The following is a 19040-nucleotide window of genomic DNA, read 5'->3' as shown; positions in this document are numbered from 1 at the left end:
AGTTATAGTCATAAGGGGCGACTTAATTGAAAATTACCAAGACACTTGACATCACGCGTTGCTCGAGAGCGAAGTTACGCGGATGTTTATATCGTCTGGGAGTCCCAGAGCAGCAGTTAAGGGTTAATATCGAGAGCGCAGCGATGGTAAACGTTATAATAATACAAAGTTCCGATATTCTCTAACTCTAACCATTCTACAAATTTCATCTTTAAACGGTATCGTGATCTGGTCCTGGTTTAACCAATTGGCTGTTTTCCACGAGTATACTCGTCACGAAGAGATGGCAGTATTTTACGTTACGACGAGCCCCGTCAGTACTAAATTGAAAAATAAAACAGTCGTTTCGTAACAACTTAATTCTATATTATAACAGCCACCCGTATTCCGTGTTCGACGAGTATACTCGCCATCGCTTACTGTTCGCGACACACTTTTAGGTACACGCTTTTCAAAGAGGTCGCAACCGCTAACTGCTAAACTTTTTTATTCTGACATTGAAATTTAACAAGAATAAATCAATATCAGCGGCAATTTCAGTTCTATCCTTGGCACGTAAATACAATATAATTTACCTTTAACGAAAATGAATGCAATTATTCGTAATTATTCGCGATACTATTTACTTATATATTTTCCTATGTTGTCTTACGTATCTGTTATTTGTAATAGATGAGATCGAACGAGAAATATTAGAGGATCAGCAGCAGGGTTAATTTATCAGTGTAAAAATATGCGCAAACTTCCACGATCCAGTTATAACACGCGATATAATTCGCTATTTGCTTAGCTCGCTTCGCCAACTGTCAGCCTCGCTATCTATGTCCATGAGGATCTATTAAGATTATCATTTTAATTACACGTTGGTTGATCGAACGGCCAACGAGAAACGCGGCCGACAATTTTGATTAAATAGCCGCTAGCGTTACCGAGAACACGGCTCGTGTAAAACAATTTCGTCAGACAATTTTAGTTATCGGATTTGTTCGGCGAGACGCGCAAACAAACCGGCTTTCACCTCGTCAAAGGCTACGTTTCACGCGAAACTCGCGCCAGTTACAGCGTTAACTTCCTTTGTAGTATTCATGGTGAAATCGCCAATTCATTTCCACCGTCTAACGAGAAAGACGAAACGGACGTATTCTCGGTGAACGCTTCCCTTTCGCGTCTCTGCCGTTCTTCGAATCGCTCTGCTTCAACGCAGTACAACCAGCCAGCTCTCTCGTTCGACAGCTGACAAATTGCCTGCGTAACTTGTTTGCCGCGACCGCGAGAACTATGTTTTAAGTCGAATGATCGTCAGATGTTACGAACAATTGGAAATTATCTTCATTTCCCATATCGCTGGCCGATGCTCACGATCTGTTCAGTTTGGAAAACATGGAACAGCTCGCTGGACGATTAGTTTGAATTTTACGGAATCGCGTTTGAGGTGGAATATGCCGAGATCGTAGAATCGTTGATGTTCGACTGCTCCCACGAATACTCTGGTGTCTGTACGTTTTATCAGTCGAACCTAACATTTCTCAGTGACGGATAAGTTTCTGTTCTGTCGCGCAACACATCTGCACGCCATCCCGCGCGGCTTGCCAACCAACGGTCTATCTGCCGTCCTTCTAACACTCCAGAGGCCCAAGGACCCACTATAAAGTTGCAATTCTAGCTGCATTGTTCGCACACATGGTCTAAGCACATCTGTTTGCCAGAAAAGACTTTCTAATTCCAGAAGAGTTTTCGGCCGGTTTTTAGAAAGGTCCTTGGGTTTATTACGTGCTCTTCAGAATTACGAAGAAAGCGGAGATATACCTAACGAAAAATCTGAGTTTCCCTGTAAACAATGTCGCCTAGGACCCAAGTTGGTAGGAGGTTTCTTCCTCCTCTCTTCCTTCCTAACATTGGTCCCAACCAATCGACATCGCGGATTGTTGCCCTCACTTTACTAACTAAAAATGTAAGCAACGAATCCGCGTTCTTCGTTCAAAGGGCACACCCATACCAAGCTTTCCTCCGTATTTACATTAGAATAAGCTTCAGAGTTTTCCATCGTCTCTCACGGTGACTAGAGTTCCTGCATTCCCTATAACTCTCACCGTTTCTATATCTCTCAGAATTTCCTACCACAGTCAAAGATCTAACTTCTAACATTAAGTCTCATACCGTGTTACTTTCATATCTATATTATTGCAGCGTGATAAGTTATTAAGTGTTTATATCTATTCAATCGTGTATACTAAGTGTTGGAAATATATATTTTAACTCTGTGAGCCACAGTGTTATCATACCTGAATCACCCCTATTATCTTAATCGAAATACGGGGATCGAACTATTCGTGGTGTCGATCATTCTAATCGTAACGGGAATTTACGACTCCCGTTGACGCGTATTCTAACGACCGCGTCTCCCCGCGATAGCTCGAAAAAACAGTTTCTTTTTAAAAAATCTACACATTCTTTTCTCTGTTCGAATAGAATAGAATAGAATTCCGATAAATAAGAATTTGGTATGAAACTAACAACGTTCCAGTCGTACAGAAAGAAAATACAATTTAATTAAAAACGTGGGAGGTGGTGTAAGAATCGGCGATAGAATTCATCAAGAGTACGTGACGTTGGAAAAGCTACAGTCACAGATGTTAGAAAATGGAAACGTGATATTGAGAATTATGTAAAGCACGTGGATTGCTCGAATGATGGGGTAACTGTGGGGAAACCTTAAATACACTGATGTAATGGGATGGTTTCGTTGTGATAAAGACGATAATAACGACGATTTTATACAAATGGAAACAGCCAGCTAAAACGATAATGGAGAGGCACTTTCCCATGCCGAAGCACCCACGCCACTCGAAAAAGGGGCTTCGATCGTATAAAATTCACCGCGCAAAAGCTCCCAGGTACAGAGAAAATGTAATTTTACGCAGTTATTTCTACCGAAAGAATCATGTGACGTGGTGCTTAAAAAGATATGGAATGTATAAATATTCAAAAAATCAATTTTATAAAATTAAATCTATCGATCCATTAATAGGATTAAAAGAAAGGAATACATCCGAAATGTACACAAAATTGAAGCAAAGGAAGATTTGTATAAAAATTGTAATAATACGATGCAGCAATTTCACGATACCATTTAATTAAAGTGGGTGTATATATTTTTGAGAGCATCCTCTGTATATCAGAAATATATTACGAAATAGAAATATGTTATTACTGGTTTTCTGATGAGAATCCGAAGTGTATCAAAAATTTAATCGGCGTAGATATTTATCGACGCAACAGTTGCAATTTCACAGATACAAATATCTTGCGAGTTCTCTCATCGTCGTAATTTGTATCTCCTTTATATACATCGTCTGTCTGAATATTCTTTCTAATATTCTAATTAGACTGTAGATTTTGAGGCAAATTCATATTTTTGAGGATATGATTGAAAAGAAAAAAAAAAAAGAGAAGTAAAGAGTATTTTGTATATTTTATATTTTCTTTCGTATCACGTGCATTTTGTACAATTTTATTGAAATTGGATTACAAGAGCCAAGCAAATCGAACATCAAACGGACTACGCGTCGTGTGTTACTTTATAGGAAAATCACGACAATGTCTGTAACATTCGTAGTATTTTACGATCCTATCTACGATAGCAATTAAAAGTTCATCAAACAGATGATTACATCACGTACGAGCCATTTGAAAGTCAAATTGTTCATTTTCCGAAAATTTATTCTTTCTAACTCTTTAAGAGTATTACATCGTGGCTTATTAACATACTAAATAATAATTGACTGTTCGAATAGTTTGATGATTTTTGGAAAGTACGTGTCCCTGATAAATATAACTTCTACGCACACTTCCAAATCCGTTTGAAATTTCATCGATACGATCAAGTTAGGCGTGTCTCGCTACAGTGCTGCAATGATCATTTCGAAATGCTTCGTATATCATATACGCAAAAAGTTTCCAGCAACGTTGAAACAGATTCGCGAGCCACGTGTAATTTATTTATAAAAGATTTTTGCAACTGTCGAGACATCTTGGTATCTGTTAATAATCGTTGAGATATCATTGCAATCAAGTAAGTGCACTGTATCATACTTTTATAGATAGCATTCTTTTTTACGGATGGAAAGCCGTCTGATGGAAATTTGTCTGAAATGTCCGTCGTAAAATTGCATTTTCACGGGCAACAGAAAACAATGGAATTTTGTACAAAAGCGCAATAATTTAATTAGCGCAAAATTCCATTTTCCCCGCTGGGAAATTGAATTTTCTATTAAAGCGTGATACGTTTAATCAGCGGTGGCGTAAATTCAACAAACTAACAACTGGAATATTGACTTGTCACAATTTTGTGACACCGTATATGTCGTTGATACGTTCCAGTCTGGTCGTATTTACAATTTCAGAAATTTTGCAACTATTTTTTCATTTTATCCGTAACGAGAATAGCGAAGATAAGACAGGCAAACGTGGTAAAACGTTGAAAATTCGGTTACAGGGAAATCGAATAAATTTGAAGTTGAAGAAATTAAGAAAAAGTCGAAACGAAGCAAACGCGATTCCTTAAGCCACGATGTTCAGGGATTTTATAATCTTTCCGGTGACGTCTTCGACGTGGAATATCCAGAAGCTGAGAAATTGATTCTGTACGATGAAAAAGACGATGTCTCCACAGAATACAACGATACAATAGTGGAAGAATTATCGATCGACGTAAATCCTGTTGAGAAATGCTCAGTTGGTATGACCACTAGTTACTAAAAGGTTACTAGGGTTATGTTGGTACGACTCCTAACGACGCTCTTTTGTCATAGGAGTCGACCACGCCTTAATTGCTAAGACGCATTGGGAGAGTTTAGACGTTTGCTGTGTGATTTGGTGTTTTGTATAAGAGATAAAATAAAAGGTGTGATAACCAATCCGAGTGGATCCGAGATTGATTATCAACCCCAACCTATATAAAATAACAAATCCCGAGGAAATTGGATACTTCTCTGGTCCTAAATGGCAAAGGAACAGATTATCAAGTAAGTCAAATATTTTTCCAAATGCCATTCTTGTACAATCGTTGCTTTTCTACTTACCACGTACAATATAGCGGTTAATAAATTAACGAATCATCGAATATTACTGAAAGAAAGAAATTGTACTGATATTCCAATCTATCGTGTACAAAAGTAATAATAACAGCATGTAATATAAGAATAGCTTATCTTCAGCCTTAAAAGAAACTCGGTTTACAAGTATTCTCCCTATTGCGTTCCACTCTCGCTTGATCTTCTACACGTTCATCTATATTTCGCTGTTTTTAATTTATTTTATTATTCCCTGTCTATTACACATATGTATATTGTCCATTGCACGAATCTTTATCTATCTTGCCTAATTTAATGTAAAAAAATAGAAAAATAGAAAAATTTGCTGGAGGAATACGTTTACCAAAATTTGTCAAGAATTTTAAAGAAATTTGCAGGATGAAATTCACGGTGATACCGTGAATTTCATTGATATTTTTGAAATTATACTTTTGAAATAATTATTTATATCATAATAATTATTCCACGAATACTTGCTCGTAGATATTAATTTATGCTTTTAATAATCATGCGTTTAAGCTATCAAGTCGAGTCGAGTAGGCTTTCTAATTTCGTGGAAGATAAGTCGATTTCTAAGATAAGTCATTTCATAGAGAAAAGACCAGCTGCTAAGGATTCGCCGCCACGATGGCTAGAGCTTGGAATAGCTGCTGATTACTCCGTGGTAGATTTTCATGGATTTCGAGTACAGCAATATATCTTGGCTCTTTTAAACATCGTAAGTAATACCAAACGAAATTCTGTTATTATACTTAGATATAGAATACCTCCAACTACATATGTACGCAAGCAACCGGGAAACATAGGGCAGAGTTATGCGTATCTCTGTATTTTCAAGGTACGCTACTTGCTTTCAAACATCTCGATCGTATATTCGGATGGAAGCTCTGTATTTTCTGTTTACACTGTTCAAAGCTTACACGTATCTTTTAAAAAGTTCAGCGAATAATTTATCCGGAATGGAATTTTGTAATCGATTAATTTCAGCCATTCGGTAATTGGTTTTCCAATGCTGTTGAGATTAATAACGTACATTTCCTAAGATAAATATAACGAATAAAATTAATTTTTTAGGAAAATTATATAAGATACGATGTATTTACGAGAGTTTTGAATAATAATTTATTTGTAAGGCTGTAATACTGTTTTAACGCCTGTTACATTTTCGTACGTATTTTAATCCTAGGTCAGTGCAATTTACATGGACCCATCGCTCGAATCCAACATGATTCTAGTGATCGTACGAATGATTTTATACGCGGAAAAACGAGACGTTATGGTAAGCGATTTCCATTAAATTAAATCATTTAACTAAAGTAGTAACTATCTGAGATACGCATATGCGAGTGTCAATTATTTTATTTTCTACTTATCTGTACTGTGTATGGTATATAAATTATATAGGTCAAAATATCTGCGCATGACGTTCTAGATCGATAAAATGCAACGAGTTCCATTTTGTTAAATTGGACAACCGTGAACGATCCCTTGGAAACAAATTTCCAAACAAACAATTTTCACGGATCATTGACAAACCTCGCATTTATCGTGTATCCGAAATATCTGTATAATTGACTATTAAACCTTTTTCATCTCTTAAGAATCTTAATTTAATGTTATAGACCTATGATAATATCATTGATATACGACACTTGCGATTCCTTTTACTTTTCTTTTTCTGCTATTCTTCTCTGCTGTCGAATCAACATTTCAACATTTTTCAGGAAGATTAAAATACTAATAGCGTTACAAGTTACATTTGATTACAATCAACAACACGATTACTTGCACATATATTTATTATCATTGACGAATATTTATATATAGTATATAATGCATGATGTAATAATAAATATAATATATTCGTAATATTTGCTAGCTTTTATTAAGAAAATATTAATAAATTGTCGTAGGTCCGCCGTGGCGATGCCAGACGATCTCTCGAGAACGTGAACAAATGGAACAGAAAGATGCTGTCCTCGAAGGACGTAAATCACGATGTTGCTGTATGGTTGACGCGATTAGATATAGGAGGTCCTTCGAGATCGTGCGCGTTAAATCGAGACGAAGGCTTGACCAGCGCCTTTATCATCGCTCACGAAGTAGCACGCATGTGAGTGTCCCACATGTTGAGATATCGTTGGCAAACTGAAATATTTATAACTGGCCTGGGTATTTACGCAGAGACCGTGTGTTATTTATTTATGCAAATACGTACTTGTACGAGAATAATTTGAAAAATGAAATCTCCATAGAAGAACTTATTATCTTTACCGAATATCACAACGAGTACTGTACTTTGAATCTGCCATAGATTTTTGCGTATTATGTGCGTTCTTGCATTCCTCCTTTCACCTACGATGGCTCTTAAACAAGAAACGATATCGTAACGAGAAATACAACTTACCTGAGCGTCCACTTTGGTTCCACTAGTGTTGTCCCATACGACTTTGTGTTTGACCTCGCTATTAGGGGACTTTTTACCCAACGTTTCCTTCACCGCCTTCACTACCTTCGATTTATCGAACTTGAGACTTAAACTGGCCGTTACCAAATCTTCCGGCTTTTTCGACATCGGTTGGTGTCTCTTCGTGAACCAATTCGACGGAGCCATAAAGGTCGAAATAGCGGCTTTCGAGGATCCGCTAAGCTTACTTTTAGCTCCGTGCAATGTCGACACGTCGAAGCTGTTGGAACGGAAGCTCTTCGATCGACTTCCTTTCTGTTCGGTCGTTTTTCCGGGCCAGTTTGATTTGCTATCGTCCCGCGAACTCGGCGCTTCCTCGCCGCATCGGTTGATTTCCGTCGCGGAAGACGCTAACGAGCTTAGGATCGATATCAGATCCGTATTAGAGCAGACAATGCCCGCAGCACCGGAAACGGATGCACTCGCGGCTCTTGGCAGTTCCGAGACGCGCTTTCGGAGAGAAGACGTCGGCGAAACCGACGGAGTAGGCATTTCAGAGAATCGTTGTTTCGGCTGTTGAGTGTAACGTTGAGCGGAACTGTTACCCTCCAGCGGCTGTATTTCGTACACTTGCTCCGTCGACGTCCTGTACATCCTTAAGCGCACCTGGCAAACGGATTGCTTTTATTCGAAAGACAGTTTCTTTTTTATCATAATTCGTGCGTTATGATACATGTTTCGATGATTGAGCCGTTAAGCGTGACAAAGCGATGGAATTGTTTTGCACAGAAATTCTTCAACACGTTGAGTGTTTAGGTGTTTAGGTACGCAAATAGACTAGAATATTTTGCAAGAATAAAATGTCTTGGTATGGTACGCTTTAATCTATCTATCCAAGTCAAAATAAGTATAAAAATCGCATGGCAATCAACATGTTAAAAAAAAAAAAAAAAAAAAGAAGAAGAAGAAAAGGAGAAACAGATGCTTCTGATTGTTTAGTGCATTTTCATAAAATCTTCCAAATGTTTAATTCTCATAGAATAAAAGGGAGAGCATACGTTTGAATCTCAGCAGATTTTATTAATTCTTTGAAACCATAAATATAATATGAGTATTACATCAACTTTAGTTCATACATGTAACAACATATTATTCTGCACGTAACAGTTACATTTAATGAAACATTTATTTATCCAGTAAATCCATATTCTCTATTAAACGTTCGTTTATTAATAAAACTGCCATAATCGTCCACGCATTGTTCGCTTCCTTAATTATTTTTCAAAGTATAACGATAATCAATGATGCAACAGAAATATCACGTAACATCCCAACAATCTTACATGAGATTTTAGCTGTTTTTACTATACAAATTAAGTCATTATTAAAATAAGTCATTATAATAATATATATATGTCGGAGATGAAAGAACACCGGAACCTTCCCTTTGGAACTTTGGGAAGACCCCTAGTATTGAAATTTAGATTTCACCATAGCCGTATTAAGAAACTGTTGTCATTCGATCCGACTGTATTTATTTGAGATTTATGATAGTGAGCTCGGGCTCGAGGCGACAATCAGTCGCCGAACGTAGCCGCGGTCAAAGGGATGAACGTTTTGTCTAACAAAGGCATGAAGTAATTCTATAGCTCTTCTTAAAAGAAATACTTGGGATAGGGCACGACGGTAAACGTTTCAATGGTTTCTGCCCCGTGGCTCGCCACACGCAGACTTTGTCCTTCGGGTAAGGTGATTGCCAGATGCCAACGCATCTTCACAGTATATGTTTAGCTGGGCGAGGACCGGCTACGAATATTAAGTTTCAATTATACAAAGTCTTTCAAGTAGACAAATAGCCTGTGCCCCCACTACGGGAAGATAAGAGAAATCTATCCTTCCACGAACGACGCTTCCCGCTAGCAACTTTTCCCAAGGACAGCTAATATCTTTCTCTAACCACCAACATGGAAATTGACCAATTAACAGCAACTTCAATTTCCCTCACCCTTCGAACGAAGACTTTTCTCCGCGAATCCGATGATCTCTTGGCACTCTCATGATCGTGCCCTTAGGCACACCCATCATAGATTTCTTCGACAGCGTCACCGCGACGGAGAGCCACTCTCTCTAGTGTGATCTCATCGGCAATCGACCTGTCTTTCGTATACGTAATAATTGCCCCTTGCTCTAACATACAGTGTAACTTAGACGCTAACGAAGGGTAAAGTTCGTCATCCCGTTGACCGCGGATTCGTTATTGAGCCTAGGATCATTGTCATTTGCTTCTCGAGTATCTAATTATCGCGATTACTTGTCCAATTCCATCATAGTCATATTTGCACTAGTAAATATCTCCTCTATTGCATAACGATCACGTCTAGCGCCAATAGGGATTCGTTTCACACCCTTAAACCTAACTCTAATCTTAACGCCAACCCGACATATATATATATATATATATACATACATATATATATTTTATACATACATACATATATCAATTTTTATACACATAATTATACATATTCATTTTCATTTAATATTTTCATTTAATAATTTAATAAACCTTCGTCCCGCAAAGGCAAATAAATTCACGTATAACATTTCTCTTCAGCGGCATTGTTCTAGGATTGTATTTGTTGAAAGAAGGATAGCATTAAGCGCTGGAATAAAGAATGACGAATCGTTATTCTTTAACCATCGTACTTAGACACATATTTATTGAGCTACTTGTATTTTAATCGAAGTCTAATATCCTCCATCTGTAGGCGTAAATATTACTGCCGTTGTTAATGTTATTTAAGTTTTACTACTGGAAAGGACATTTAAGTTTGAAGGCAGGCAAGTCTACTGTTCTTAAAGCTGACATTTAGACATCTAAGATTTTTTGTGTCTTTATTGACAAAAATATATTTGACTTTGCATATCTAAAATAAAGGATTTGCGTTATATAAAATAAATAGATCATCTTTCTTTAGAAAATTCAATGTGGTGAAATTAGAATATGAGATAAAAGAAATACTATGCATATGATTTGATTGAAATTTTGAAAGTGTATAGACCCTGTTTTAGAAATATGAGTATTAATTCGGTAGACTATAAATTTATATTACAAAATTAACTGTTTTCTACTTTTGTTGTACTTTTCTTCTACTTTCTGGACATTTTACTGAAAATGCTGGAGATTTTAAATCAGTAATTAATAAAGTGAATTCATAAAATAACTTTTAAACGCATTGCTATCTAAAGTACAAATTCTTACGTTTTTAAAAATATATTCTTATAGTTATTGTATGTAACGTACTTGAATCTTTACGTGTATGGTTAAAATATTTTGTCCGCATTTTATTCAGTCATTTAAAATATCAAAGCAAACTTATTTCAAGTGAAAAATAATCCTTATTCCTATAAGCAGTATTCATTACAAGAACTAATTTTACATATATAATCGTAACAAAAAAGAAACATTAAACAGGCATTTATAGTTATTGACATTTATCTTTTGTATGTTCATTTACGAGGAAATGGTACTTAATGTAAAAGCGACTGGATTTCATATTTTTAACTATTGTGTACATGTATTGAATCTTATTGTTCTTCTTAAAAATTAAATGAATACTCATAATCCTAAAACATCCTTTCTATGTTGTACTAGATATATATACAATTAAAATGTGTAATAATGTGAATGATAAACTAGTTCGAATAATTATTTTGCTTAAACGTAAGTTAATTGAAATCAGATGAATGTTATACACGCATTATACCGTGCATTATGAACTATTGATTGATTGATGCTCATATTTAATTATTAACGAGAAAATTAGAAAAATAAGATTGAATTTAATCTGTCCTTCTTATATTTATTAAGATGAGTTCTGGGACTTGAAACACTCGAGATTAGAAATTTTGATTAATGTTTCACATTATGACTGGACGCTTGTTGTAATATCTTTTGTACGAGATACACTATACATACACAAGATCAAAATGGAATTTCGAAACGGTCGTATCGTTCAACAAAAATCTCTTTTATCTTTGATCCTCTTCATAAAAATGCAATTCTCCTTTACAGAACATCATATAACATTTATTGTACGATATATTGTTCAATTATATTTCGAAATTTTCAGCTTCGAATCTTTGTTTAATTATACTGTAGAATTAAATATCATGCGTTATTTAAATATAAAGATAGACTAAACTTTTGTCCACATTTATTAAAGCTGTATCAACTGAGATGTTTAAATTTGCGAAATTTCATGGACTTTTATATTTAATTTTTCATCATGAATCCCGCTTTGCGATACAATACATATTAGATTTATAATATCTTAAATTTACAGTACCAATGCTGATTTCATCTGAAACTATTTGTTTGCAAATGATATCTTTCTTCGTTGGAATTACCCTTCACTTATAAATTAATAATTATTAACATTGAACAGTATTGTTAAACTTCAATAAAAATAGGATCGATAACTAAATGTTAGTTAAAGAAACTTCCTATTACAGGTATAACAAATCATATTGAATTTTGTTTAGAAAACAATAATAAAAATGGGTGTCTTTTTGTGAAAATAATTTACAGCATATCACTCGACTTATTCATATAAGAGACATTAGTTTGTTTAAATACCCTGTTGCACCCTTTTATTCATTTTCAACCCAATTTTTTCACAACATTAAAAAATATTTTAAGCCTGAAGAAAAACATGAAAAACTTCTTATTAGCATGATTTCATGCTAAACATCCTCTTAAGATATTATAAATCTTTCTTGTTTACTAAAACCAGAGCCTAACTGAAATATACGAGTATCGCAACAGGATTAATCGTAATACATGATTAAATACAAGCAATATGTAAGCTATATTTTTACTTTTTACTTCAGAAATAAATATTTCACCAGCATCGTCTTTAGCTTAAGGAAAATAAACTTGTGAAATTTAATTTAAAGCTTCGTAAAACATGGAAATGTTGCAGGATAACAAATCAGAAAAGATATATTAAATAAATCACAGTTCAGGTATCTATAACATGTGATTCTCTTAACAAATCTGTTTCATTCATCAAGCAACTGCAAAATTTCCGTAAAATCAGAAGCGGTTTCACAAATTATAGGCATTCGTAAACATGATAGATAAGAGTTAGTATCGCGGCGTTTTAGAGTATCTATGAGCGTAATATGGAAAGTAAAAAGATGTATAATAAAAATAGTTCACTTTCCAAGCTATCACTAACATTGTAACGAATTATTATACATATAACGGCTCACGAAAGTACTCGGACGCTTACAGAAACTTTCCATGAATATTTTGTTGAAGCTTTTCGTGAATTTCAAGATGCATTAGGCTGTCTCAAAAGTTTCTTTCGTTTTGTTCTATTACTACAAAATAGATCATACATAAATCGATAGAATAATATAAAACAAAAAGTGTCGTGCATCTATTATTTCCTTATGAAACGAAAGAAGCTTTTGAAACAAATGTAAATAGGAATTATAAGATGCTTATTGATTACCATCGGTATTTGGACAGTTAATTATGTATTGTATAAATAAGTCACAATATTTTTAGTAGGAGCATTTTTACCCCTAATCAATCATATGTTTAAAAATACTCTTTACATTGTACATTAGTTTTTTGCTATGTGTACGTCTGCAATAAGCATCTTCTAGCTTCCATATATATATTTCCAAATTAGTCTCAATTTTTACCGATGTAATCATGATAGACACGTCTCGTTACATTGAAGTGAAGTGAAGAAAAACACTTTTCATTCAAATACGTAAACACATAATATTCATAAATTTATAAGAACAATTTTGTCCGTAGGTATTTGGTAGCGCAATTGAGAAGATGTTTTTTTTTATTTATTAGAATATTTACAATCAATTCTCGTTGAGAATTTTCAGTAACTTAGTTTGGCGTGATACAATGACATGGATTATAATAGTTTTATATTGTTGGTTCTAGTAGAAACTAAGGATTTAATCTAGAGGGTATTTTCTTTTTAGTCTGCGGATCTGGTCCGTCGTGTCCAGTAGTTGGGTCACTAATGGGATGTGGTGGTTGTTGACTCTTGTGTTATATCTGCTTCTGGACTTGTGTATTTTATCTTTGACTGTAGGTATCTTGAGGTCACGGTGGATTGTTTCGTTGGTAACATACCAGGGTGCATTTAATAGGGATCTTAGCGTTTTCGATTGGAAGCGTTGGAGTATTTCAATGTTGGAGTTACTTGCTGTTCCCCATAGTTGGATTCCGTAGGTCCAGACAGGTTTTATTACGGTCTTGTAGAGGGTTATTTTGTTCTGTATGTTTAGTTTGGAGCGTCGGCCCGTGAGCCAATAGAATTTTCTTAGTTTTTCCTTTAGTTGCTTTGTTTTTTCTGAGATATGTTTTTTCCAAGTTAGCCTCCTGTCCAGGGTCATGCCCAGGTATCTTACGGAGTCCTTGCTTGGGATTATTGCGTTGTTAATGGTGACCTGGGGGCAGGTTTGTTTTCGGAGCGTGAATGTTACACGGGAGGATCTTTTTTCGTTTATTTTAAAACCCCATTTTTGGAACCACTTTTCCATGGAGTCGAGACTTCGCTGGAGAGTGGATGAGGCAATTGCCGGGTCTGCGTGGGTAGCTAATAGTGCTGTGTCGTCGGCAAATGTTGCTATTGTTACCTCGTTTGATATAGGTAAGTCGGCAGTGTAGATGGATATCAGTAGGGGTCCGAGGAAACTACCTTGGTGTATGCCGGATTCTATTGGGAATGTTGCGGAAGAGGCGCTTAGGCATTTAACTATGAATTGTCTGTTGGTTAGGTAGGATTTTAAGATGGAGTAGTATGGATGGGGTAGGATCTTTTTGATCTTGTAGAGTAGCCCTTCATGCCATACTTTGTCGAATGCCTGTTGGATGTCTAGGAATACCGCTGAACAGTATTTTTTCTTTTCAAGGGTTTGGCTGATCATGTGGGTTATGCGGTGGATTTGCTCTACTGTTGAGTGTTGTTTTCGGAAGCCGAATTGGTGGTCTGGGAGTGTTTTCAATTCTTCTAGGAGTGGGAGGAGACGATTCGTGAGCATTCTCTCGAATAGTTTAGACAGGGTAGGTAAAAGACTGATTGGGCGATAGGAGGTGGTTTCATATATTGGTTTACCGGGTTTAGGGATGAGGGTGATTAGTGAGATTTTCCAAGCCTTGGGAAAGTGTTGAAGGCGGAGGATAGCGTTAAAGATTGATGCGACTAGTGCAATCCCTTTTATGGGAAGTTCCTTGATTGCTTTATTTTCTATTAGGTCGTGACCTGCTGCTTTCTTGGGGTTTAGGCGACTGATTGCTTGTATAATCTCTGCAGAAGTGAAGGGCTCAATAGGAGGGGACATTTGGAAGGGAGTGTGCAGGTATTCGGTGACGTCCGCTGCAGCTATGGAGGAATGGGGTTGAAATACTTCAGTCAAGTGTTTGGCAAATAGGTTGGCTTTTTCTATAGGGCTACGCGCCCATCCACCCTGCGGACGGCGGATTGGAGGTATTATTTGTGGGGGACGCGTGAGTTTCCTGGAGGCTTTCCATAGTGAGTAGTTAGAGTCGGCTGTGGGGGACAGGCTGGCGAGATATTTGTGAAAACGGTCATTATTGTAGTTTTTTATGGTTTTGGATAGTTTTCTAGTTGCGTTGTTTAGTTTGCGTTTGTCCTCCGGTGTTCTATGGGTCTGCCATATCCTTCTTAGTCTACGTTTTTCTGCTATTTTTTTTAATATGTACTGGGGGTATTCGTGATTGCTGATGGACGTTATTGCCGGTGTGGAGAAGCGGATAGCGTTTATTATGCTCGTGTTTAGGTATTCCGTGACTGCTTCGATTTCTTCATTGGTTTTTAGTGAGGTTGAGGCTGAAGTTGTGTGGGTAAAGACTTCTCTAAAGAGCTGCCAGTTGGTATGTTGGTTATGAATGGAGCCATTAGGTGTATTCTCGATGATTGTTGAAATGACTGTTACTATCACGGGGGAATGGTCGGAGGAGAGATCAGCCGAGGAATTGATTTGGACGTTTCTTGACGAGATATTTATAGTTATGAGGAAATCAAGGAGATCGGGTATTTTGTTTGTGTCGGTGGGCCAGTGTGTGGGTTCGTATGTGGTAAGGTAGTTGAGGTTGTTGGTTATTATGCTGTTGAGGAGGTTTTTGCATCTTACTGTAACCAGTCTGCTGCCCCATTGGGTGTGTTTGGCGTTGTAGTCTCCTCCGGCTATGAATCTATTGCCCAGGGTGTCCAGGAAGTTGTCAAAGTCTTCTTTGGCGATGGAGTGTCTGGGAGGGCAGTATACAGCTGAAGTGATGATTGTACCATGACAGTCTTCTATTGCTACGTTTGTTGCTTGGAGGTAGTCTTTCTGGAATGGTGGAAGTTCGTAGTGCTTGATGTTTGATTTGATTATGATTCCGGTGCCGCCGTGGGCCTTTCCGCTGGGGTGTTGTGTGTGGTAGAAGTTGTAGCCATGTACTTTGACGTAGTTTTTGTCGGTGAAGTGGGTTTCGGATATGAGCATCACATCGATTTGCTGTTGTTTTAAGAATAGTTCTAGTTCAAATTTGTGCTGAGCTAGACCGTTGGCGTTCCACAGAGCTATTCGCATTGGTTTTATTTTGCTTCTGTGCATATGAATTTGTCCATGAAGAGTGTGAGTAGTGACAGCAAGTTGTTAATTTGCTCAGTTTGCTTCTCGATAAGTTTTTCGAGTCTGGTAAAGTTGTCTGTGTTTTGTGGGGTGGGAATTCTATTTTCTGTGTGTACACTGTGTGTTTTCGAGTTGTTTACGTTTCCTTGCGTTGCCTGCGCATAGGATACTGTTGGTGTGGTGAGTTTTTGGTGTTTAGGTTCTTGTATGGTTATGTCCTTGGGTCTCAGTTTTGGATACTTTATATTATGTAGTGTTTTGTAGGCTGAGCATCCTTTGTAGTTCGCAGGATGCTCTCCTTGACAATGGATACACTTGGCGGGGGTTTCCGGGGATTTAGTGCATTGGTCAGTGGGGTCATTACCTGCACATTTTACGCACCGGAAGTTATGATTGCAGTATTTCTGCGTGTGGCCGTACCTTTGGCACCTTTTGCATTGTATTATTTCTTTCTTTACAAGAGGTGGCTCGAACTTAACTATGGAGTTCATCAGCCGATTGATGTTGTAGATTTCTTTGTTGTTTGTTTTTTGTTTTAAGTCTATAAAAAATAAGGATAGTGTAAATTAAAAATAAGGATAGGAAAATAATAAACATGACTAATCTGAATAGTTTAATTGTCATCTTTATCCAAGACTCGCATAGTCAATCGAGCCATTCGGAAACCACATTGACCAACTCCAAAATTGAAAAGTAGAGAAAAGTAATTACAAGTATCGCAAGTGGTGAGACAATATGCGATAAAAGTGAAAAGATGAGCTTGGCGTCAAGCTCTAAGGAACTAGAGGTTTTGTGAGAATCAATCGTGTACTTGAACGATGAAATTGCGAAATTATGAGATTGTCCAAAGATGAAGTTGGTCAATTTGACTTTCGCCAGGCTCGATCGTCACTACGACAGTTCTCGCGTATCGAAACTATCTTGATGTTTGTGTCGACAGGTGAGACGAATGAGCGATCGTGGCGGAGAAGGATCAGGACCATCGCCGAGGGAAGCTACTTTCCTGTCCACTCTCTCTCAAACATCGGCTCCTCAGATAGGTGGCCGAAGACATTCGGTCGTTACGATTGAAAGAGTGTCACCGACTTTGTTTGGCCGTAATCGTCGCGAATCAATCGCCGGTTTTCCTCTTGGAGGCGTGACCAGAATATTGCCGAGTCGTCGAGATCCAGAGTCTCTAGAATGTTCGCACCACCGAGCGGTAGAGGAAGCACGCACGTAAAAGCGAGGAAGGTAAGGATCTTTCGTTTATTTTAGCCGTTCTATCTCCGCTAGTTTGCAGACTAAGAAAAACCGAGTTTAAAGTTGACGAACTTCTATACGATCGTGCGAAGTTAAGATTTGAAAGAACCAAATATTCGTTGCTTTACAAATATACGTCCGTACAATCCGATTTGATTGATTTTAGACCTTGCATCAAATAGATCTCTATATAAACAGATAATTTCTGATTCTAAACATTTGTATCGCTTCTTCTTCCGCTTTGAAATCCTCTACAAACGCCTTTTATAGTCGTTCAACATTTCAGCTCACAGAAAAGAACATTACGCGTATTCCTAGCAATCGCCCAAAGACTCGAACGTGTGCTTCGATAAAGCTCGCTTAACTTTCATCGACACATCGATAACTTTGCGTTCCAAGATGTTATTACGCCCTAGAATCCCTAACATAATTTTAGAACCAGAATTTCTGTGCAAAACAATTCCATCGCTTTGTCACGCTTAACGGCTCAATCATCGAAACATGTATCATAACGCACGAATTATGATAAAAAAGAAACTGTCTTTCGAATAAAAGCAATCCGTTTGCCAGGTGCGCTTAAGGATGTACAGGACGTCGACGGAGCAAGTGTACGAAATACAGCCGCTGGAGGGTAACAGTTCCGCTCAACGTTACACTCAACAGCCGAAACAACGATTCTCTGAAATGCCTACTCCGTCGGTTTCGCCGACGTCTTCTCTCCGAAAGCGCGTCTCGGAACTGCCAAGAGCCGCGAGTGCATCCGTTTCCGGTGCTGCGGGCATTGTCTGCTCTAATGCGGATCTGATATCGATCCTAAGCTCGTTAGCGTCTTCCGCGACGGAAATCAACCGATGCGGCGAGGAAGCGCCGAGTTCGCGGGATGATAGCAAATCAAACTGGCCCGGAAAAACGACCGAACAGAAAGGAAGTCGATCGAAGAGCTTCCGTTCCAATAGCTTCGACGTGTCGACATTGCACGGAGCTAAAAGTAAGCTTAGCGGATCCTCGAAAGCCGCTATTTCGACCTTTATGGTACCGTCGAATTGGTTCACGAAGAGACACCAACCGATGTCGAAGAAGCCGGAAGATTTAGTAACGGCCAGTTTAAGTCTCAAGTTCGATAAATCGAAGGTAGTGAGGGCGGTGAAGGAAACGTTGGGTAAAAAGTCCCCTAATAGCGAGGTCAAACACAAAGTCGTATGGGACAACACTAGTGGAACCAAAGTGGACGCTCAGGTAAGTTGTATTTCTCGTTACGATATCGTTTCTTGTTTAAGAGCCATCGTAGGTGAAAGAAGGAATGCAAGAACGCACATAATACGCAAAAATCTATGGCAGATTCAAAGTACAGTACTCGTTGTGATATTCGGTAAAGATAATAAGTTCTTCTATGGAGATTTCATTTTTCAAATTATTCTCGTACAAGTACGTATTTGCATAAATAAATAACACACGGTCTCTGCGTAAATACCCAGGCCAGTTATAAATATTTCAGTTTGCCAACGATATCTCAACATGTGGGACACTCACATGCGTGCTACTTCGTGAGCGATGATAAAGGCGCTGGTCAAGCCTTCGTCTCGATTTAACGCGCACGATCTCGAAGGACCTCCTATATC

The 19040-nt window shown here is 37.6% G+C and overlaps 4 protein-coding genes across 7 annotated transcripts in view; 2 read left to right on the top strand and 2 right to left on the bottom strand.

Moving 5' to 3' along the window:
• Positions 1-5024, top strand: part of LOC126914733 (uncharacterized) — a 64379-nt gene extending 59355 nt beyond the window's left edge. The window contains exon 3 of the mRNA XM_050719110.1: positions 4762-5024. The gene's annotated coding sequence lies outside the window, so the exon portion shown is untranslated. The remainder of the gene's footprint in view (positions 1-4761) is intronic.
• LOC126914757 (uncharacterized) overlaps positions 1-8284 on the bottom strand; it is a 53410-nt gene extending 45126 nt beyond the window's left edge. Inside the window, exons 1-2 of the mRNA XM_050719160.1 lie at positions 7591-8284; positions 7501-7544 (exon numbers count right to left, since the gene is read on the bottom strand). Coding sequence (XP_050575117.1) covers positions 7501-7544; positions 7591-8154 — 608 coding nt within the window. The 5' untranslated portion in view covers positions 8155-8284. The remainder of the gene's footprint in view (positions 1-7500; positions 7545-7590) is intronic.
• LOC126914696 (uncharacterized) overlaps positions 1-19040 on the bottom strand; it is a 733243-nt gene that overhangs the window by 518911 nt on the left and 195292 nt on the right. The gene's annotated exons all lie outside the window — the stretch shown is intronic.
• Positions 18609-19040, top strand: part of LOC126914736 (uncharacterized) — a 55563-nt gene continuing 55131 nt past the window's right edge. Inside the window, exon 1 of the mRNA XM_050719119.1 lies at positions 18609-18657. The gene's annotated coding sequence lies outside the window, so the exon portion shown is untranslated. The remainder of the gene's footprint in view (positions 18658-19040) is intronic.

This window comes from Bombus affinis, chromosome 3, assembly GCF_024516045.1.
Source record: "Bombus affinis isolate iyBomAffi1 chromosome 3, iyBomAffi1.2, whole genome shotgun sequence".
Lineage (NCBI taxonomy): Eukaryota > Metazoa > Arthropoda > Insecta > Hymenoptera > Apidae > Bombus > Bombus affinis.
This window is presented reverse-complemented; position numbering and strand designations above follow the sequence as displayed.